The sequence below is a fragment of the Sus scrofa genome, chromosome 7, assembly GCF_054392235.1.
Source record: "Sus scrofa isolate SSC_HxYL_T2T_F1_AM1 chromosome 7, Sscrofa_HxYL_maternal_Yorkshire_Landrace_v2.0, whole genome shotgun sequence".
Lineage (NCBI taxonomy): Eukaryota > Metazoa > Chordata > Mammalia > Artiodactyla > Suidae > Sus > Sus scrofa.
The window spans coordinates 60,862,893-60,885,175 of NC_139389.1; the positions used below are offsets into that span (position 1 = coordinate 60,862,893).

A 22,283-nucleotide genomic window follows, 5' to 3' on the forward strand; every position below is an offset into this window, starting at 1 on the left:
ATGTCTAGTGGGTATCCGCCTGCATGTCTGACTCTGATGGCCAGTGGGTATCTACCTGTCTGTCCAGACACGATGTGTGTTCATCTGTCTCAATTAGTGTCCCCATGCATCTACATTACCGAAGGCCACCGGAGATGTACAGGAGCTTGAGGAAGAGTGCCAAGGGTCTGAAGGCATTGCAGGTATGTCTGTGCAGTATCCGTGATTATCTAACCGTCCTGGGCTCTTTTCCCATTCCACAGAGCTTGTGGTCGCAGAGTCAGTGGTCGTCATTAAGAAGCTGCTGCAGATGCAGCCGGCACAACACGGAGAGATCATCAAACACTTGGCAAAACTCACAGACAACATCCAGGTGAGGAAGTAGCCCTGCCCCACCCCAAGGTCTTCCCTGCTACCCCCCAGGGTTTTAAGACTCTCTAACTAAACACTAGCCTTATGTACAGAATGGATAAACAACAAGGTCCCACTGTATGACACAGGGGACTGTAACTACTCAATATCCCGTGATAAACTGTAATGGAGGAATTCCCATCCTGGCTCAGTGGTAACAAACCCGACAAGGTTTTGATGAAGACAAGGTCTGATCCCTGGCCTCACTTGGTGAATTAAGGATCTGGCATTGCGGTGAGCTGTGGTGTAGGTCACAGACGTGGTTCAGATCCCGAGTCGCTGTGGCTCTGGTGTAGGCCAGTAGCAGCAGTTCCGATTCTACCCCTAGCCTGGGAACATCCATGTGCTGTGGGTGTGGCCCTAAAAAAACAAAACAGAATAAAACAAAACAAAAAGAAAAACAAAACAAAACCATAATGGGAAAGAATATGAAAAAGAATATATGTGTCACTGAGTCACTTTGCTGTACAGCAGAAATTCACACAACATTGTAAATCAACTATACTTCAATGAAAAAAAAATGTAAGAAATCACTAGCATTAATAAAAATCAACTTCCAAACCTTCCATACGGGCTCTGAAAGGTCTCCTGGTGGAAGGGGAGAAAAGAGGAGACACGTAACCCTGATTCACCTTCCCTGTGGGGTCCCTTGCTGAGCTCTGCAGCCTGTACCGCCACTCAAATTTTCTCTGGCCCAAGGTAGCTGATCGACAAATCCTGTGTTTTTGTGTCGGACTGCCAAGTTGTGTTGTGCTGCCAAGTTGAAACATTCAAACAAGGCATTTCTGAAGACTCAGGAAGAATAACATGGCGGTAAAGCATCGAGGGTACGATGGATCCAGAAAATCAGTCTTTTATTCCAAACTGCGACTGAATTTGGGGCTTAATGGCCCTGCCCGTGCTCATGAAATCCTAAGGAAGAGGGGAAATGCTGCTCAGGAAATGCCCACCTTTTAATCTCTCTCCCAATACCTCCCACTCCCGTTGCCAGAGAATCTCATGATACATCAGGCCCGCAGAGATGGGAGGAGTGCCAGTTCCCTGGCAGGCCATGTGCTCACCCCGCTTCTCAAGTTAACCCCAGTCCTGTCCCCTCTCCCACACCCACAGGTACCCATGGCCCGAGCCAGCATCCTGTGGCTCATTGGCGAGTACTGTGAGCACGTCCCCAGGATTGCACCTGATGTCCTGAGAAAAATGGCCAAGTCCTTCACAGCAGAGGAGGACATTGTTAAGCTGCAAGTCATCAACCTGGCAGCCAAGCTCTATCTGACCAACTCTAAGCAGGTACCAATTGAGAGATGCAGGCAGTCCTTTGTGGGCTCTCACCAGGTAGGCGCGAACTCCAGCTCTTCTTGCTGAAAGAGAATTCAGGGTAGGTGGCTGGTCTGTGCAGGTAACCCGTGTTCCCCCAGTGTCCGCAGCTACTCTGGAGACTCAAGGTCCTGTCATAGGGATGGTGGCCATTGATGAAGAAGCTCTCCTATGGGGCTCTGACTTCTAATCTGCCCTACCTGCTGTCTTTGGAGCACTGGAGTCCAGGGGAGGGGCCAGCAGTGACAGGCACTTATGGGAGAATATGTGTCCCAGGAGATGTGGTCTGTACTTCCTCCCAAAGGTTGGTGATGCCAGTCTGTGCCAGAGATAAGAAGGCAAATCTCTGCTGAGGCTTGGGTAATATTGTCAGCCATTGTCACTGCCAAGGTGAAAGGTTATGAGAGGCTCTGTAGCCAAGGACGTGGCTCAGCCAAACTGGAATGTCAGGATATGAAAAGCCTCTTGAGTGTCCTGAATCCTCTGGGGTGGTCTCAAGAGATTCTGAAAGGAATAAAGCGTATGTGCAGAGCTTTAAAGGTACTGGGAACTCTAAGCACCATGACAGTTCCCACACTCACTGCCCCATTCAGTTAAGCAAGAAAAGTGTTGGTAGACTACCAGCCATGTGTCGGGAGTTCCCATTGTGGCTCAGCAACAACAAACCCGACTAGTATCCATGAGGACGTGGGATCAATCCCTGGCCTCGCTCAGTGGGTTAAGGATCTGGCATTGCTGTGAGCTGTGGTGTAGGTTGCAGAGGCGGCTTGGATCCCACATTGCTGTGGCTGTGATGTAGGCCGGCAGCTGCAGCTTTGATTCAACCCCTAGCCTGGGAACCTCCATATGTCATGGATGCATCCCTAAAAAGCAAGCAAGCAAGAAAAAAGGGGAGGATGGAAGGAAGGAAAGGGGTTGGTAAACTGCCAGCCATGGGCCAAATCTGGCCTGCTGCCTGTTTTGGTAAATAAAATTTTATTGGGACACAGCCACATTCATTCATTTGTTTATTGTCAGTGGATGTTGTAGTTGCAACAGAGTCCACATGGCCTGCAAAGCCTAGAATAGTTACTTGGGCCCTTTATAGAAAGAGTTTGCCAACCCTTGGAGCAAAGCATCCGGGCCATCCCCTGGAGACTGTGATGTCCCTGCTGGCCTGAAGGTGGCCTCTTTGCCATCCCATGGAGTCTTTGAATGGTGGCACTTGTGCGTCTTCAGCGGCTTCTTTGATCCATGGTGGCTAAATGGGCCCCAGAGGACTGAAACTAGGGAGGCAGGGCCATCACGTGCTGGGACTCTTATCAGGCATTGGAAGGGATGGCAGTTGTGTGGAAGCAATGAGGGGCTGGGTCGGCGGTGTCTTTATTGTGGGGGAAGCAGATTGGAGACAGAGGGGGTTATTAGAAGGAACATCATGGGGAAGCCTTCATCATAAAGCAAATATTTGTGTGCCTCCTTTATTCAAGTGGGAAGAATGTCTGAAGCGGCCTGAGTGGGTCGCCACCCAAGTGGGGGGGCGTCTGACAGGCTCAGGACTGAGCCAGCGTCCTGAGCCCCAGAATGGTGATGTCAGCATGTTTTCCTAAGCCTGGGGGCGGCCACATGGCATTCCCCCAAGTTGTCACTGCTAGCTACATATTCATTTATTCATTAATTTATTTAACGTCCATTTCCTGAGTGCCTATTATGCCCGGCACTGAGCTGAGTCCTGAGGTAATGACAATGAGCAAAACATGTTTCCTGGCCTCCAAACGCTCATAGTCAAGTAGCGGAGACAGCACAAACTGCCAAGCAATGAGAGCTGTGGTCAGGATGGCACAGAGAGCTGTAGGTATAGATGGCTCAATCCCTCTCATAGGGGACACAAGGTCTCAGCCCCCATCAGGTCACCCAGAATCATCCGTTCAGGCAAGTGGTCACTGACCTTCAGATGCCCTTCACCTGAAGGCCAGTCCTTCCAGGCACAGGCCCCTTAGAATAGTTCTTTGACTCAATAAAGAGCTTTCCTCCTCCCTCCCACCCTCCCCATCTTTCTCTTTCTTTCTTCCCAGCCCGTTCTGGGAGTGGTGGAGGAAGGGGAATTCTTGACCTACTAGGAGGGAGTTGGTTTGGATGTGCCCTTGGCCCTCTGTGTAAAACACCAGTGAAATTTTCCCCATCCCGGTACCATGGGTGACATTCTGGACCTGCCACAGGGCCACAACAACTCAGCCATCCCCCACCCACCCACCCACTTGCTGATCCCCATTGCCTCTCAGATTCTGGCCCAGGCTGAGGCCAAGGAGATGACCAATGAGCTGTGCTCCTCTGTTGTTTAACAGATAATCAGGTTCTAGGTCAGAAGCCACAAGGCCTCTAACAGAAGACACACTGACAGGGCTTGGGGTGGCAGTGATAGTGGCAGTAGCTGTTATAGTCACTTGGGGCAACTGCCTGGAATGCTTTTGGAGGTGAGTTTGCTTTCGTATGCCTGGTGAGATATGGAGGGAGAATCTGTTTAGCCATGGTGAGATATGGGAGGGAGAATCTGGCCTCTACAGTGGATGGAAGATTCTGCTAGGCTCTGCAGTATTTTTAAAAAGTTAATAACTTTTTAAATATCATAAAAGAAATGCATGCTCATCATAAAACATTTGGAAAATTCAGAAAAATATTAATTAAAAGTTTAAATTAGGAGCTCCTTGGTGGCTCAGTGGGTCAAGGATACAGCATTGTCACTGCTGTGGTGGTGACGTGAGTTCAATCCCTGGCCCAGGAACTTCCGCATATCATGGACATGACCAAAAAACAAAAAAGTTTAAATTACCCATAGGTCTACCACTTAGAAAAGATCACCATTAATTTTATATCTCTGTAGCTTTTTAAAAAGGTTGGTGCCTATGTATAGTCATCCAGAATTGATAAATTTATGTCTTTTTTAATACCTTAATCTTTTCATTTCTGTTTCCTCCCAATGCCTTATATTTATCAAATTGTTTCCACATTCACAGATCAATTAAATTTTTCATGTATAATTTCCTCCAGATTTTTTTCCATTTTTTTTTTCCCGTCTTTTGTCTTTTTAAGGCCGCACCCATGGCATATGGAGTTTCCCCGGCTAGGGGTCTAATCGGAGCTGTAGCTGCAAGCCTACACCAGATCTGAGCCACATCTGTGACCTACACTGCAGCTCACAGCAACGCCGGATCCTTAACCCACTGAGGGAGGCCAGGGATTGAGCCCGAAAGCTCATGGTTCCTAGCCAGATTCATTTCTGCTGTGCCACGACGGGAACTCCTATTTTCGTATTTTCAAATCCACAGTATTAGTTTTCTGCTGCTGTGTAATAAAGTGCCATAAAGTTATAGCTCAAAACAACATGTTTATTTCCTTTTTCTATGGTTCGTATGCGAGGCTTCAGCTGAGGTGCCGGTCCAGTCTGGGCTCTCATCTGGAGGCTCTGATCACAGGGTTGGTGGTAGGACAAGGCCCTGGCTTCTTGCTGGTTGTCAGCTGGAGACCACCCTCAGCTCCCCGCCATGTGGCTCCTCCATCGCTGCTTATTTCTTCAGCGCCACAAGGGAAACAAGTCGCTAGAGCCAGTCTGCCAGCAAGGCTGGAGTCTTGTATAATGAAATGTAATTATGGGCTTGCCTCTTGCCCCCAGTCACTTTTGCCACGTTCTATCAGTCAGAAGCACATCGCAGGTCTTGCCCACAATCAAGGGGGTGGAGATCAAGGCCTGAGCATCCGGAGGCAGGGATTGTGGGGGAGGACTTTGGCGTCCATCTGCCACATCTCCATCTAGAGCTTATTTTAATGTAGTGTGTGAGGTGAGAATGTATTTTAATTCTTTTTTTTGAAGAGCTGTTTTCCCCAGCATGATTTAACAGGCATTTGCCAGGTAGCAGTTACACTGGCATAGGTTCTTAAAAAGGCATCAATGAATGTTCCCCACTTAAAATTCTCCCTGGCACCTGGAGCCCACTGCTCAGTGGGAGCTTTATTCTGTTCTTAGTGCAGTGAAGCCTCTTCTCAGTCCTCTTGAGCAGCCTATAATTCTTGTACACACACTGGCTAGGTGAGTTGAGGGTCTTGATGCTGCAGACTGGATGCCATAATGGATGCAGGGTGATGTTTGCCTGTTATAGGCAAATCCTGCAGTGTTGAGGTGGGTGGAGCAGTCCCTTCTCATGTAGGTTGTCGACATGCAGTTAAGATTGTGGACAAGAGTTCCCATCATGACTCAGAGGAAACGAATCTGACTAGCATCCAAGAGGATGCAGGTTCGATCCTTGGCCTCACTCTGTGGGTTAAGGAAGTGGCATTGCCATGAGCTGTGGTGTAGGTCACAGACGTGGCTCGGATCTGACATTGCTGTGGCTGCGGCATAGGCCAGCAGCTACAGCTCCGGTTCAACCCCAAGCCTGGGAACCTCCATATGCTGCAGGTGCAGCCCTAAAAAGACAAAAAGAAAAAAGACTGTGGATGGATCAAAATCCTGAACACTTCGTTCCAGAACTAGTCAAGGACTTGAGGGGAGAGAGGATCTGATCAGCCCGCTGGGAAGTCTGTGGAAGGAGATCAGCAGCCTCTTGATAATGAAATATGTTGTTAAGGGCATCTGCCAGCCTTGGCTGGTGAGATGGGGTCTGGCTAAGGAGAGGCAGGTCTGTGATGAAGTCCATTTTGATGGTGGCATTCTAGGGAGTATAGGGTTTGGAGTACTTATCTGAGATGAAAACAGGGTTGCAGGGGCCACAACAGAGGAAGGGACTGAGCTGAATGTGAGGCCACCCAAGTCTGCATGGGCCATGGTGTAGGAAGGAGTGGAGTCATGGTAGCTCACAAGAGTTTTGCCACAGCAGTAGCTCTGACTCTGGGCCAACGTCTTGGGGCTCTGTTCCTCATGGACATCTTCCCGATGCCCCTGCCAGGTTACCTGGATCAGCCATGTCCAAGGCTTGATCTAACACCAAATAACCAGAAACCTCAGGAAGGCCTCAGAGTCAGTTTGCTGGTCCCAACCCCTCAGAATCTCCCCAGGAGTTCCCATCATGGCTCAGTGGTAACAAAGCTGACTAGTATCCATGAGGACGCAGGTTCAATCCCTGGCCTTGCTCAGCGAGTTAAGGATCCAGCGTTGCCGTGAGCTGTGGTATAGGTTGCACATTGCTGGGGCTGTGGCACAGGCCAGCAGCTACAACTCTGACCCTGAGCCTGGGAACTTCCATGTGCCAGGGTGCGGCCCTAAAAAGACAGAAGAAAAGAAAAAAATTTCCCCAGGTACTCTGGCTGTGGTGACACAGGATGGATATACTTTGTGAATTTTTTTGTTTGTTTGTTTTTGTTTTTGTCTTTTTTTTTTAGGGCCACACTCACAGCATATGGAGGTTCCCAGGCTAGGGGTTGACTTGGAGTCATAGCCACTTGCCTACACCACAGCCACAGACAGCAATGCTACTTTGTGGTTTTTGATTGTCTAGGTCAAAAGGGATGGAGACCTGGATGGGGGCAGCCACGGATGTAGGCAGTGGGGGAAAGCAGGTAGAGTGCCAGCTTTGGTGGGTCCCGGCCTGGGTGCAGCCCTGACTAGCACCTTAACCTGGGAAAAGTCACATGACTCTGCTTCTCCTCTGTAAATGGGGGCAGTAGCCCCCACCTCCTAGAAGGGTTGTGGAGATTGCATTAGATTGTGAAGGACGGAGCAGGGTCCTTAGCACTAGAGGGCACTCCATAAATGATGGCTACCACCGTCATTTTGTAAAGACAAGTTAGACTAGGTCAGGATCAGGGCAGAAATTGAGATTTGGGGTCTGGGATATGGCTGCCTTGACTGCAGACTGTGAATCCCATGTGACTTTAGCAAACCCATAGGCAGCTGCAGTTTGTTCTGATCTCATTAGAACTTTCTAGGGGGAGTTTCCGTTATGGCGCAGTGAAAACAAATCCGATTGGGAACCATGAGGTTGCGGGTCTGATCCCTGGCCTCCCTCAGTGGGTTAAGGATCCAGCATTGCCGTGAGCTGTGGTGTAGTTTGCAGACTCGGCTCTGATCTGGTGTTGCTGTGGCTGTGGTTTAGGCCGGCAGCTGTGGCTCCAATTAGACCCCTAGCCTGGGAACCTCCATATGCTGTGGGTGCAGCCCTAAAAAGACACACACACACACACACACACACACACACACACACACACAAAGAACCTTCTAGGGGGGGATTATGGCCTCTGAGATCCCTGGGCTGCTCTGAATCTACTATGTGGCTCAGTGGGGTATGAGGGCAGCCCCCGCCAAGGGGATTCCTATGTGTTCCTACTTTCTCTTTTTGTTGTCTAGTTTCCCCTGAACCAGACAGAGGAAGCTAGAGCCTGGAAACTGAGGTCTTGCAGAATAATGCAGACTTTCCTCTCTGTGGCACCCAAGCATAGAGAGGTTGGGCCAGCCTGGACCGGACTGGGTAGGAGTGGGCCTGGGGCAGCAGGGACCACAAACCTGAGAAGAATGGTATCTAGGGCCAAAAGGGAGGGTTGCAGAAGGGCAATGTCTTTTGCTGGCCCAAGACAGTTTTCAAAGTGGGGGTCAGGGTTCAGGGCTGAAGAGGTAAGGAAAACTCAGGGTCTGGCATGGGGGCAGGGTGGGAGCAAAAGAGGGGTGGGGACAGCACTGCTTGGAGCTGTTGGCTTAAAGAATCTGGTTCACATGAGATTGTGGGTTCGATCCCTGGCCTTGCTCAATGGGTTAGGGATCTGGGACTGTTCTGACCTGTGGTGTAGGTCGCAGACACGGCTTGGATCTGGAGGTGCTATGGATGTGGTGTAGGCCAGCGGCTACAGCTCCCATTCAACCTCTAGCCTGGGAACCTCCATATGCTGCCCTAAAAAGACAAAAGACAAAAAAAAAAACCCCACAAAAAACCAAGAATCTGGTTCAGAGACCTTCTGCGTCCCCGCCCTCTGTGATGGCTGTTGACCCACCTCTTGTCCCCCAGACCAAGCTGCTGACCCAGTATGTGCTGAGTCTGGCCAAGTATGATCAGAACTACGACATCCGAGACCGAGCGCGCTTCACCCGGCAGCTCATTGTCCCTTCGGAGCAGGGCGGGGCCCTCAGCCGCCATGCCAAGAAGCTTTTCCTGGCGCCCAAACCAGCCCCAGTCTTGGAGTCATCCTTCAAAGGTGGGAGCTGAAATCAAGGGGAACCTTCCCGGGGGTTGGGGGTGGGGACGGTGAATTGGCTGGCACCCCAGACCCAGCCCTTCCCCTTGAGGTCTCAGTCTTAGCCAGGCATCAGGCTCCGGTGGCCAGGACTTCTGGAAAAATGCTAGTCCTGCCGGCTGGCCTGCCCCTTTGGCCATCCTGCAGCACCCAGGGCTTGCTCTTTGACCTCCTTAAAAGCACTGCTAGCATCATCTCACCTGAGTCTCTGCCTTCCCAGGCAGGATGGGCTCCTGGCTCCTCTCCCTTTGCACCCACCTCCCCAAGCAGGCCCTGTATACCATCCTAAGGGCTCAGGTAGGCAGGAAGTGAAACACCACACAAAGGAGAGGGATTTTTTGTTTGTTTGTTTGTTTTGCTTTTTAGAGTCACGTCTGTGGCATATGGAGGTTCCCAGGCTAGAGGTCTAATTGGAGCTATATCCCTGGCCTATACCACAGCTACAGCAACATGGGATCCGAGCCACGTCTGTGACCTGCACCACAGCTCACAGCAATGCCAGATCCTTAACTCAATGAGGCCAGGGATCGAACCGGCAACCTCATGGTTCCTAGTCGGATTTGTTTCTGCTGCGCCACAGTGGGAACTCCAAGAGGGCTGTGTTTGTATGAGTCCTGAGAAAGCAGTTGCCTGCGCTTAGTGGGCTGTCCCTAGAGGTCAACCCAGACCCCAAGCCCTTAGCCTTCCCTCTTTTCTCGGGCTGTTCTCCCCTAACAAGGGTTCTGAGAGAAGCATCCCCCACCGGCTCTGCTCCGTGGACTCAGGAACCTAACCAGAAGGGGAGCCTCCTTCATAAAACTTGGTCCTCTTGCGTGTCTTTTTTTTTTCTTTTGGCTTTAATGGCCACACTCACAACATATGGAAGTTCCCAGGCTAGGGGTCGAATCGGAGCTAAAGCTGCTGGCCTACACCACAGCCACAGCAATGCAGGATCTGAGCCTCGTCTGCAACCTACACCACAGCTCATGGCAATGCCTGATCCTTAACCCACTGAGTGAGGCCAGGGATGGAACCTGCATCCTCATGGATGCTAGTCAGGCTCATTAACCACTGAACCATGACAAGAACTCCTCTTGCATGTCTTTTTGTTCTGCGTTTTCTCTGCCGTGGGTCTCAGGTATAGGAAGATTCTAGGCTGGGGTGGAGCAGGATGTGAAAACCCCCAGGAGGAAGGGGCCGGTGCTTTTGTCCTCCTCAGCACCATCCCAGCTACAGGTCTCAGTGTTGCCCTCCTCTGGCCGTGACTCCCTCCCACTCGCATCTGGAATGCTCACCCCTCCCCCATGGAGTCCAGGGCCTGAGCAGACATGGCTCCCGCCCTTTGACCCAGCCTGGCCAGCCCCGAATTCACAGTTGCTTTGCCCCAAGCAGGCCTCCTTCCTGAGCCCAGCTCTGCAGCAGCCCAGCCCCAGCTGCACTGGAAGGGAAGCCACATTCACATTTCTGCCTCCCCAGCAGGCAAACCTGGGCGGACAGGCCAGCAGCAGCTCTGGGCCCTGCATCCTCCCCACTGCCCTCTACTTCAGTCCCGGTTTCCCCTGCCCCTCAGCCCCGGCTGGCGTTGGGCCATACAACCGTCATTCCAGCATGTGGGCCTGGAGGTTGAGTCAGGGCCGAAGAGCCATTAGGGGACGGGTCCACCGCCTCCTTCTGTCTGGCTGGGCATTCCCACCAGCATCGCTGCCCCATCCTGATAGGAAATAACGCCCGGGCCATTTCCTCACTGCCACTACCACCCTGATCTCACCCTGTCCCCAGACCGGGACCACTTCCAGCTGGGCTCACTGTCCCACCTGCTCAATGCCAAGGCCACAGGCTACCAGGAGCTCCCAGACTGGCCAGAGGAAGCCCCGGACCCATCTGTGCGCAATGTGGAGGTCAGCAGGGGCAAAGGGCTGAGTGGGGCATGCGGGAGGACAGACAGCAGGGGGCCCTGGCAGGGTGGGCATGGCCCTCCTGACACCCTCCCCACACGCAGGAAGAAGATCTCTCCCTCATTGAGACCCACGTGGGCCTGTTGGGCGAATACACCGAGGTCCCCCTGCCCCCGTGTGCTGTGGGCCCTCTGCTCTGTGTGCAGTGTTCTCTCCCAGCCTGTGCTGCCCCCTGCCCTTGCCTCGTGTGCTGCATCCCTGTGCCTTCCCTACACGCTGTGTCTTCCTTGTTGGCAGGGCCCCTCTGTGAGCAGCATACCCTCCCCTCCGTGGACAGCGTCCCTTTCCTTCCCCCATTATTTCCTCTTGGGGACAGAACCGCGTGGGTCCCGAGAAGAGCTAGGGTGAAGGATAAGAGGGCCTTGTGCTTTCCTCCCCCTCCCTGTCCATCTCCAGGTACCTGAATGGACCAAGTGCTCCAGTAGGGAGAAAAGGAAGGAGAAGGAGAAACCCTTCTACTCCGACTCCGAGGGAGAGTCCGGCCCCACCGAGTCCGCAGACAGTGGTAAGACGATGGGGAGAGCTGGGGCCCTGTGCTCCTGCCTGTGTGTGTGCCTGGTGGCTGGCTGACTGGAGTGTGTGCGCCCGCCTGTTTTATAGGGTCACGTGTCCAAGGGGTTGTGCACCTGCTTGTGTGCACCTGAAGGTGTGTTTATGCACCTAAGGAACTGCTCAGCCCAGATGTGTGTGTGCTTGGGTAGGTCTCTATCCATACAGGTCCCCCCATGTCCTGTTCATCTGGGATGGCCTCTGGGGCGAGGAGCAGGCTGGGAAAAGTGCAGTCTGAAGCTGGGCACCCAGGAGCCCTGCACATGAGGGAGGGAAACCTGAGACCATCCCTGCCTCCACAGACCCAGAGTCTGAGAGTGAATCGGACAGTAAGAGCAGCAGTGAGAGCGGCTCTGGGGGGTCCAGCAGTGAGTCCGACAATGAAGACCAGGATGAGGATGAGGAGAAAGGGAGGAGCAGTGAGAGGTAAGATGACCACAGGGCTTCTTCTTCTGGAAAAGAAAGGCTAACACTCAGCCTTAGCCAGTCCCCAAAGAGCCCCAAGCCTCCTCATGAGCTGCTGGGGCCTGCAGACACCCCCACCCGGTGGGCTCAGCTGATGGCTACGGGGAGTCTCAGCGACAGGCCTGCTGCCTCTTGGGGCAGCATGGAGAAGGAGTTGAGGTAGGGTCCCGGCTGACACAGGCCAGTCTAAAGCTCCCAGGCACAGGAGCTCAGGTGGGAGCCCACTGGCCCAGGCTCCCCACCTGCACCCCCCAATATCAAGGCTTTCCCTGTTCTTCTGTGAGGAAAGGCCTCCCAGGTTGAGCCTGATCCCTGCTTGCACCCTCCCTCCAGTGACCAGAGTGAGGAGGAAGGTAAGAAGAGGCAGATGAAGAAGAGGAAGAAGGTGCCAGAGGGACAAGAAGGCGGCTCGTCCTCAGATGAGGGCAGCGACTCCAGCAGCAGCTCGTCGGAGTCTGAGATGACATCCGAGACTGAGGAGGAGCAGGTGGAACCTGCCTCCTGGAGGAAAAAAACAGTGAGAGCCTTGGGGCTGGAATGGGGCGGGCTCATGGACCAGGGCCCTCCCCACTTCTGGGCCAGGCCCAGGCATCTCTCCACCACTCAGAGCAGCCCAGGTACTCCTCTTCCACACTCACATCCCATTTTTCTCTTCCCATTTCAGCCTTCCAGTAGCAAAAGTGCACCTGCAGCCAAGGAGATCTCCCTGCTTGATCTAGAGGACTGTGAGTTGGGCGGTCTAAGTCCTGGGGAATATGACTTAGGAAGGTCTGTGGGTGTCTAGATTGGGTTCCTCAGGGTTTCGGGGTGGGGGAGCAGATGGAATACCTCTTTGGGCCTGAAGGCAGCAGGACCCCTCCCCAGGTGTGGGGTTGGGATCAGGAGTGGGTAGGCACCCGCCTGCCATGTGCCACGCTGTCCGTGGTGCTGAACTGCCTGTTCCCGAAGCTTGGGCTCCCTGCTCCAATTCCACTTTGCCCCCCCCCATCAATCTTCCTCATTCACTCCCACAGTCACCCCTCCCAGTATCCAGCCTGTGTCTTCCCCTGCGGTTGTGTCCACCAGTCTGGCCGCTGACCTGGAGGGCCTGACACTCACAGACTCACCCCTGGCGCCCTCTGTGAGTGGAATGGGGAGGGACTGAGCTGGGGCAGGGACACAGCTCTGTGCAGCACCCTGTGGTGTGGATTTGTGGAAAGGGGGTGGCAGAGGGGATAGCTTTGAGTCCCTGTTGCTGGGACCAGAGGTGGGGACAAGGCTGGGTCATGGTCTCTCCTTCTTGTTCCTTTCCATAACCCCCTCCCCTCTAGCTGCTGAGTCCAGTGTCGGGTGTCGGGAGGCAGGAGCTGCTGCACCGGGTGGCTGGCGAGGGGCTGGCTGTGGACTACACCTTCAGCCGCCAGCCTTTCTCTGGGGACCCCCACATGGTGTCAGTGCACATCCACTTCTCCAACAGCTCTGATACCCCCATCAAAGGCCTGCACGTGGGCACCCCCAAACTGCCTGCTGGCATAAGCATCCAGGAATTTCCTGAAATTGGTGCGGAAGGGACTTGGACATGGTGGCAAAGGAGGTTCCGGGGGAGGGGGTTGGACTTTTGGTGGCTGCTGAAGCCCCCCCTCTTGCCAGGCCAGAGTCTAGGCTCTGGAGGCATGGAGGTGGCATCTAACACAATCCATGCCCTTGTGCACAAGATAGACTAGGAGATGAGTGAGTCCACATTAGGGCATGAGGGGCTCGAGGCTGGATTGTTTCAGCACTGACTAAATGGGGTGAGGGACTAAATGGGGGAAGCATGTTTAGGCTTCAGGAAAAATCCAGGCACAGTCTCTAGGAGCCCAGAAAACCAGGATTCCATAGTGGGGTGGTCAGCTCTGGCAGTGGAGGGGAGAGGGGGCCTGGGTTCCAGGCCTACCAGCTGATGGCATCTCCCTATCCCCCTTGCCCTGCCTCACGTGGCTGCAGAGTCCCTGGCACCTGGAGAGTCTGCCACTGCTATCATGGGCATCAACTTCTGTGACTCAACCCAGGCGGCCAACTTCCAGCTGTGGTATGTGTCCCCCTCGTGGGGGAGTAGGAGGATGGCTGGGGAGAGGTGGGGTCAAAATTAATTGGAGCTGGGGGTGTGGCACATGGGGACACCCCATGATCTGCTGGGTCGGGAAGGCATTGCAGGACCTCAGGGATGCCCTGATGCCTCTCCTGCTGCTTCCCAGCTCTGCCTCTGGACAACGTGGGAGGTGAGGAGAGAGCAGCTGGCCTCACTCCCTCTCTCTCTGTCTCCTCCCACCCTTCCCAGCACCCAAACCCGACAGTTCTATGTCTCCATTCAGCCACCTGTTGGGGAGCTGATGGCCCCCGTGTTCATGAGTGAGAACGAGTTCAAGAAGGAACAGGGTGAGTGCTCCATGTGGTGGGCAGGGAGGGCACTCAGGACATCCTCTGGGGCTCATTCAGCTCCTCCATACGGTCATGCTCAGGGAGCCTCAGTTCCTGCAGACAGAGGGAGGCCTCACAGCCTGTGGCTCCAGCAAAAGCTTCAGAGAGGCCAGGACCCTTCAGTGAGGCCTTGGAGAGAATTGGGACTCAGCTAGGCAGAAAATTCTAGGCCAGAATTCCAGCTGCAAAAAACATTAAGAGTAGGTGTTAGTGAAATTTTACAGGAGGAGTGGAGGGGAGCAGTTTGCTCTGGGGAATAGAGCAGTCCTTAGCACTGGGGAATAGTGAGAACAAAGCTGAAAATATGTCTGGACTAGTTTCTGGAAGCCTTAAATGCTAGGCTAAAATATTTCAGCCCTTAAATTTCAGAGCTGGAAAGGGGTCACAGAAGTTATTGGGTCCATTTCCATCATTAGAGAGAGAAAGACTGTTGATTTCATTTTTGTAGCTGTGGAGGAATGACTGAGGTTTTTTGAGTGAGGAAGGGGCCAAGGTGAGACCTCTGCTCCAGAAAGAGGGATCTGGTACCATTTACAGCTAGGACTGGAGCTGAGATCATCTGCAGCAGGAAAAAGAGGCAGAACATCAGAAGTGGGAGAAAAGATGGGCTTCATGGGTCCTGGCTTTGAGTTCTGAACCTGCCCCTTGCTTGGTTTGTGACCTTGGACTAAATTCTGTGACCAGTTATAAGGCTATTGCAATAGTTCTGATGAGAGGTGGTGAGGACGAGGATTAGAGCCGCAGCAAAAATAATGAAAGGCTGAGGTGGAAGAGAAAGAAGCCTCGGGCATTTGCCCTATGAAAGAAAAGAGGAGACGTATCATGGCTTTAGAATGTCTGGCTTGGATGGTGGGGAGAATGGCAGTGCCGTTCACCTGGACCAGGGCTTGGTTATCTTTTTCTGCAGTGGGTGGTCATAAAACGAATGTTTTAGGCTTTCTGGGTCGTGTGATCTCTGCTGCAATATGCTCCTGTAACCTAAGAACAGCCACAGATAATACGTAAATGAATGAGTATGGCTGTGTCCCATTAAAATTCTATTTATAGATATGTAAAATTGAATTTTGTATAATTTTCATGTGTCATGAAATATCTATCTTTTGATTTTCACTTCCACACTTAAAAAATATTTAGAAAAACATTGTGAGCCATGCAGGCAGTGGGTTGTCCTTGGCCTTCAGGCTAAAATTTGCTAAACCCCTGATCTGGAAGAAAGAAGAGTGGGTTGCGTAAGGTACAGGGGAGATCTTTGTTAGTTTTGGGTAAGCCGCTTTTGAAATAGATTTGGGAAATTCAGGAGGAGGTGTTTAGCACGCAACTCTCAGGAAACACTCTTAGGCTGGAGTCAGGAGCCTAGAGGTGGTAACTGAAGCTGTGAATATGAGTGAGATCACCCTGGGAGAGAAATGGGTGGAAAGATAAGAAGGCCAAAGACCTTCTTTGAGGAAAAGCTTCATTCTTCATGAGAAAAAGGGCAGGGGGAGGGAGAAGAGAAGGAATAGACCCAGAGGTGGGAGGAGAACCATGAGCGATAAGGCGGTGGAAGATAGCCTTGGTTGGTCTATAGGCCAGGATAAGCAAAGACCTTCAGATCCAGAAGATAGGAAGCTACTGACAACACAGAGAGAGTGGGGACTGAGGCCAGTTGTCGTGGGTTGAGAGAGACCAGGGCTTGAAGAAATGGAGTCCGCTTTGGAGGACCTTGACCGTGAATGGGGAAGCAGACATAGCGCTGGCATGATGAGGGATCTTGCTTCTGGAGAGGTTTTCTTAGCAACAGGGAGACTTGAACATGGACAGACTAAAGGTATAGGGGCAAGAAAAGGTAACTAGTCAAGAAGGGAGAGGATGAAAGCAACAGAAGAGGGATGTTCATTCTTAAAAGGAGAAGAATGGAGGAAGCAGCAGGGCCAGGAGAGAGAGACTGATGAGGAGGTGGGCAAGAGGGGGACAGAGCAGCGCACAGGCTGGCTAGAGTGTGAGTGGAGAAGAAAGGTCAGCCCTATAGAGAGAGGGTTTCTGAGGGTGCTGTGAGTGCCCAGGGGCCTCAGGAGCCCTAGCCGGGTCTGAAAACTTGCCACAGGTGAAATTTTGCCACTTATGAGGGCTGCATGTGACGACTGGACTCTGGCCCATCTGGTAAGGACCAGCAGCAGCCACTAGTCATCTCTTTATAAGGACTCAGCCTCCAGGAGCTGGGAGACATGTGAACTTGGGTTGGAGAGCCAACCAGGAACAACCAAAGGATGTCGGAACCGGGTGGAGGCAACCTCTAAGTACTGACTGGCCACCAAGTCCATTGGCTCCTCCCAAGGGGCTGGTGGCCCAGATGCCAAATGAGTCTTTGGTCAGCAATATGGATAGAACCCTAAGAGGGGTAGGGGGCTGACAGGCCTCCCTGAGGGAGGCCCAGGTCCGAGAGGCGGTGAGGACTCAGACCTGCCCCTCCTGAGGAGGACCTGGTGAGGATGCTCAGTGGGCAGATGCAGGTGTCCCCACCCCCCACCCCCCACCCCCCGCCCTCATCATGACCTCTGCCCCCAGGAAAGCTGACAGGCATGAATGAGATCACAGAGAAGCTCACACTGCCCGACACCTGTCGGAGTGACCACATCGTGGTGCAGAAAGTGACAGCCACTGCCAATCTGGGTCGTGTCCCTTGTGGGACATCTGATGAGTACAGGTATTGACCACCAGCAGAGGGGAAGAGATTGGCTCTTGGGCTGGGTTTGAAGAAGGGGCCCCATGCCCCAGGGTTGAGCCCCTTCCTCTACCCATACTCCAGGTTTGCAGGGAGGACACTGACTAGTGGGAGCCTGGTCCTGCTGACCCTGGATGCTCGGCCCACTGGAGCTGCCCAGCTAACAGTCAACAGTGAGAAGATGGTGATCGGTACCATGCTGGTGAAAGATGTGGTACAGGCTCTGACCCAGTGATTGCGAGTGCTGTGACCTCTCTGACCCCCACTTCTCCCTCCCTCATGACATCTAGGCTGTTAGCCTCTCTCTCTCTCTCTCTCTCTCTCTCTCTCTCTCTCTCTCTCTCTCTCTCTCTCTCTCTCCTATCAGAGTCCTCATTCCAGATTGCATCGAGGGTCCTCTCTCCCTCCCTGGTCATTGCCAGGCTCCCTCCTAACTCCCCTCTCCATGGGTTCTTTAGTGACCTGTGCACAGGACGACAGTGCCATTCAGTCCTCCCAGATTTCTGTGGCTATTTAAGTAGTAAAATCTCAATAAAATGTTTTCTCCCTAGATGCTGGCTCCCCTTTCCTTTCTTCTGGCTTCTGCCTGAGGGGGTTAATGGGGGCGGGGAGGGGGCAGGGGAAAGCTCCTAAGAGTGACTGTGTTTGACCCTTGTGGTTGCCACTGACCTTCTAGGGGAGGCTGTGACTGACTCTCAGAAGTGACTCTGGTTGGACCCCCAAGATAACCATCTTCAGGTCTCCAGGCGTCTCTATGGATGAGACATCTGATCAGGGATCGGGAGGCCAAGCCGGAAGAACTCCCTGGTCTTTTTTATGAGCCTCTGCAAAAATGAGGCCTCTTTGACATCTGGCAGTCCCTTTTGGTTCCCCTCAGGGGTTCTTGGGAAGGAGAACTCATAACGTGGGGAATTCCCAAAGATAGGCGCAAGGCTCAAAATATGTCAACTGCATCTAGACATGGGGCCTAGAGCCCTGACCTAACTGGGGCCATGACCAACTGGCCATCTTGGAGGGGGAAGAACAGGAGATGTAGAACAGTGCTTCTCAAATTGCCCTTTATTAGATCACCAGGGGATTTTGTTAACTTGCAGATTCAGATCAGTAGGTATGGGGTAAGGCCTGAGATTCCACATTTCTAACAAGATCCCAACAACTGATGCTGTTGCTCCATGGACACACTTGAGTAGTGAGGATGTAGAGCCTTCACACTGGGGACAAACCTTCTGGGGGTAGTGGCAGTGAGGGTCAGGGCCCACCCTGATACCTTTCCTGGTGAGGAAAGAGGCTGAGCAGACCTTGGTTCCTAAAGGTGTAATGGGTGTTCCATTAACAGGTTCTGGGGGGAAAAAAAAAGTCTATAATCAAATAAGTTTAGGAATCATGGATTTAATGCAGTAAGTTTCCCACAGGCATTCTCAGAGCCTTTACTATGCTCCTGTCCATTGTGACCACTCCCCCAACCCCTTCCAAGAGGGGCTAGACCTCACAATGTTATCCGCACTTGGTTTTGACCTTAGGATGCATTTGTCCCAGAACTTGTTTTTGTTTTTGTTTTTTGTCTTTTTAGGGCTGCACCTGCAGCATATGGAAGTTCCCAGGCTAGGGGTTAAATCAGAGCTGCAGCAAAGCTAGATCCGAGCCTCATCTGTGACCTACACTCCAGCTCATGGCAATGATGGATCCTTAACCCACCGCGCAAGACCAGGTATCAAACCCGAATCCTCATGGATGCTAGTCAGGTTTGTTACCACTGAGCCACCAGGGATATCTTGTCCCAGAATATCTTGATTGACTGTGTTAAAAGAAACACACTCCAGTTACGGTTCGAGATGTGCTGCCTCAGCCCTGATCCTCATAACCAAGACTCTAGTTCTTTGACTTTACAGCCCTAAGGGTCCCTAAGCAAGTCTGTTCAGGGAAAGACAGGGTGAAGCAGGTGTGGCTCTCTTCTCAGGGAAGGAGAACAAAGACAGTGCCAGGGGACAGCCCTGCCTCCAGCTCCAGGGACTTATGGGGCTCTGTGGCACCAGAGAGCAGCTGGGGCCCGGTGCTTCTTTGAGAGCCTTGGGGCCCCAAAATCTCCCTGGGATCGCTGTTTTTGTCACTGCAGGCTCTGAAATGGGACTGATCCACCCATCATTGGCAACCTGGATAGTGGACTCGTTTTTGCGTTTGTCTGAATCAGCAGTGCCCACAGCAGGAAGAGGGTGGAGCACCTATCTAAGAAAGTAGAACAAGGACCATCAGACTGAACTACAGAGCAGACTAGGAAGGGCTCTTAGGACTCTGCCTGTGCACAGGAGGGGTTGTGGAAGGGGCCCAGAAGTGGATAGAAGCAGAGGGACTGACACAGAGACCAAAAGTGCCCCCAGCAAGGATCAGGTGGAGCATTGGTGAGGTCCAAGTGTGGTCTGAGCCTGACCGCAGTCCTTGACAGGTCAGAAGACAAGGAACTCAGTGAGGGGCTGAGAACGGGAGATTAGTCTGAGATGGCTGCAAAGTGGTGCCCTGGCAAATGGGTAAGAGGAATAGCTTCAGTTTCTGGTGAGGCTGCTGTAGCTAACTAGCTGCAATGGTTGGGGAATAGACCCATTTAGGGACACAAGGAAGCCACTCCAAGGACCCTAGAGTAGGGGACATTAGATGTGCCCATGCCTGAACCCCCCAGCCAGTCAGCCCTCGGGCAAGCCCCTGTGCTCCTTCTGCCCCTTCTGCAGGGCATTTTGAGGGTCACCTCCTAGCATAGCCTGCAGATCAAAGGGACAGACGTTGGGTGTGTAAGTCAGTGTGACAGGACTGTCCCTGGCCTTAGCAGGCAAATAAGGGAAAATAGCAAACATCTGACTCCCCCTCCCCCCCGGCACACACCCAGAGGCCTGGCTCTTGGCCAGCCAGGATCGCCACTACCAATTTCTTCCCAGCCTCTCCAGCCACATTCATGTCCCTGTTAGTCACACACATTTCTACCATGCTCCACATGATGCAGTATGTTGGGGGCGGGGGTGGAGAAAGACCTGCCTTCGGTCCCTCCTTCCTCATTAAGCATTTACTGAGCAGCCAACATGTGCTAGGCACTGTGGTGGCAAAGAAGCTATAGGACTGAGGCATGCACCAAGGAGGGATTACTCAGCCCACTGGGTCCTATTTCATTCCACCAGCCCACACTTGGCTGCAGAGCCTGCTGGGTTGGGAGAGCCCCAGCTCAGGGGTGAGGCAGGACAACAGCTGTAGGAAGGATGTGCATGGGTCTTCCTGCTATGATGGCCCAGTCAGTGTCATCTCCAAGGACGGTGAACCAGCTCTTGGAAGGGTGAAGCCTAGGATGGGGTTTGGTGAACAGGGGGATGAAGTGGGGTACATCCAAAGGAAAAGAAGTGCACACCTTCTTGGATCTTGATGGTGCTGGTCTGACCCTGTCATCTTCTCCCCCATCCCACTGACCTGTCCTCTTAGGGCCACAATGTTTAATTTTGACTGTTGGGAACCCCCAACCTGGTTACCCCAATACTGCTGAGAATGCTTGGGGTCACTGAGGCTTGGGACAGTGCTGAGGAGAGTAAGCAAACCTGGGGGTCATTTCTTACCTGAATGTCACTTTTACCTTGAAAGTCACTTATCTTGCTGTCAAGGACCCTCTAACTTTAGCCCAAGAATCTACCAGAGTGGAGCTTCCCAGTGGTACCTGGGGAACAAAGACTGCCAACAGCTCAGAAAAATGTTTCTGCCTGGGATTTTCCCAAATACCTGTGTTCCTGTCTTTGAGACTGTTAAAAAAACAAACAAACAAACAAAAAAAAACCTTTTAGGTATAATAATCATACAGACAATTGTAGAAACTGTAAGCGTGCGATCTGATGGGTTTTCACTGAATGAATAACCCATGCAAACAGCATCCAGATCAAGAAGTGCAATAGCACCCCTCCCATGTGCCTCCTTCTAGTTTGGGGCTGTGTTTTTTTTCACTCAGAGATCAATTGCAAAGCTTTGCAAAGGTTCAATACCAGACTGCAAATGGTGGTGGGATCCAGGAAGGCCTATGCGAACTTGTGCCTGGCCATGCCAACATGGTAGCATATGAATGCTCTCTGGGGCTACAAGACGTGTTTACCAACACCCCCTTTGGTAGGGGCGGGGTGTGTGGAAATCAGGGGGGGTTGTCTTTTTGTGAAGAAACAGCTCTAAGGAGAAAGGAACTCTTTTTTATTGTTTTTTTTTTTTTTTTTTCCAACTTCAGATCCCAGCCGACTCTGCAACCTACACCACAGCTCATGGCAACACCAGATCCTTAACCCACTGAGCGAGGCCAGGGATTGAACATGCATTGTCACAGATGCTAGTCAGATTCATTTCCATTGAGCCACGATGGGAACTCCCTGGTTTTTTTTTTTTTAACTCATTGAAGTTTATTACATTTGTAGTTGTACAATGATCATCATAACCCAATTTTATAGCATTTCCATCCCAAACCCCAGCCCATCCCCCCAACCCCAACCTGTCTCCTTTGGAAACCGTAAGTTTTTCAAAGTCTGTGAGTCAGTATCTGTTCTGTAAAGACATTCATTGTGTCCTTTTTTTAAATTCCAAATGTAAATGATAGCATATGATGTTGGTGTCTCACTAACTTCACTTAGCATGATAATTTCTGGGTCCATCCATGTTGCTGCAAATGCCGTTATCCCTTTCCTTTTAATGGATGAGTAGTATTCCATTGTGTATATGTACCACATCTTCTTTATGCACTTCTCTGTCGATGGACAGTTAGGTTGTTTCCATGTCTTGGCTATTGTATATAGTGCTGCAATGAACATTGGAGTACATGTGTCTTTTTGAGTCATGGTTTTCTCTGTATAGATGCCCAGGAGTGGGATTGCTGGATAGGAAGGAAGGAACTCTTGAGGGCTTGGACTTGGTGACCTTGATCTATGCCTTGATGTGCCGGATTCCACCTTCTGCACCTGCCGAGGGAAGGCAGGGAGAGATGAGGTTGGGAGAGGGTGAGGTGTGGTCCTTCTCACTAGGACTAAGGCAAAACTGAGACCCTGGGCTCCGGACAAAAGTGGCTGCACATTCTCCAGTAAACCCCTAAAGTCTTCAGTTTCCTCAGCTGCAACAAAGGGGATGGCCTCTTAGGTCCCCATGTCTCCCCCTGCGCTGAGACTTGAGGCATCCTCTAACCCCTTTATGAACACTCAGGACAACCAGCACTCAGCTTCACCCGTGATCAGTGAGACAGCTGACCTCCAGTGATCCCTGCTTCCTGGCATTTGCACCCTTGTGTCATCCTCTCCTGTGGCTTA

At 52.1% G+C, this 22,283-nt stretch overlaps 1 protein-coding gene across 4 annotated transcripts in view; it reads left to right on the forward strand.

The window, feature by feature from the left end:
* Positions 1-17,533, forward strand: part of AP3B2 (adaptor related protein complex 3 subunit beta 2) — a 37,665-nt gene extending 20,132 nt beyond the window's left edge. The window contains exons 13-26 of one of the 4 annotated variants that reach the window (XM_021098890.2): positions 243-352; positions 1,501-1,677; positions 8,670-8,856; positions 10,654-10,772; positions 11,226-11,334; positions 11,681-11,804; positions 12,177-12,360; positions 12,508-12,568; positions 12,857-12,963; positions 13,154-13,382; positions 13,809-13,893; positions 14,143-14,240; positions 16,827-16,965; positions 17,068-17,533. In XM_021098890.2, coding sequence (XP_020954549.1) covers positions 243-352; positions 1,501-1,677; positions 8,670-8,856; positions 10,654-10,772; positions 11,226-11,334; positions 11,681-11,804; positions 12,177-12,360; positions 12,508-12,568; positions 12,857-12,963; positions 13,154-13,382; positions 13,809-13,893; positions 14,143-14,240; positions 16,827-16,965; positions 17,068-17,218 — 1,880 coding nt within the window. In that variant the 3' untranslated portion in view covers positions 17,219-17,533. Of the gene's footprint in view, positions 1-242; positions 353-1,500; positions 2,452-4,910; positions 5,059-7,089; positions 8,857-10,653; positions 10,773-11,225; positions 11,335-11,680; positions 11,805-12,176; positions 12,361-12,507; positions 12,569-12,856; positions 12,964-13,153; positions 13,383-13,808; positions 13,894-14,142; positions 14,241-16,826; positions 16,966-17,067 lie in introns of those variants that run through there. The other 3 variants (XR_014810394.1, XR_014810395.1, XR_014810396.1) reach the window with 3 other exon arrangements.
* The last annotated feature ends 4,750 nt before the right edge of the window (positions 17,534-22,283 follow it).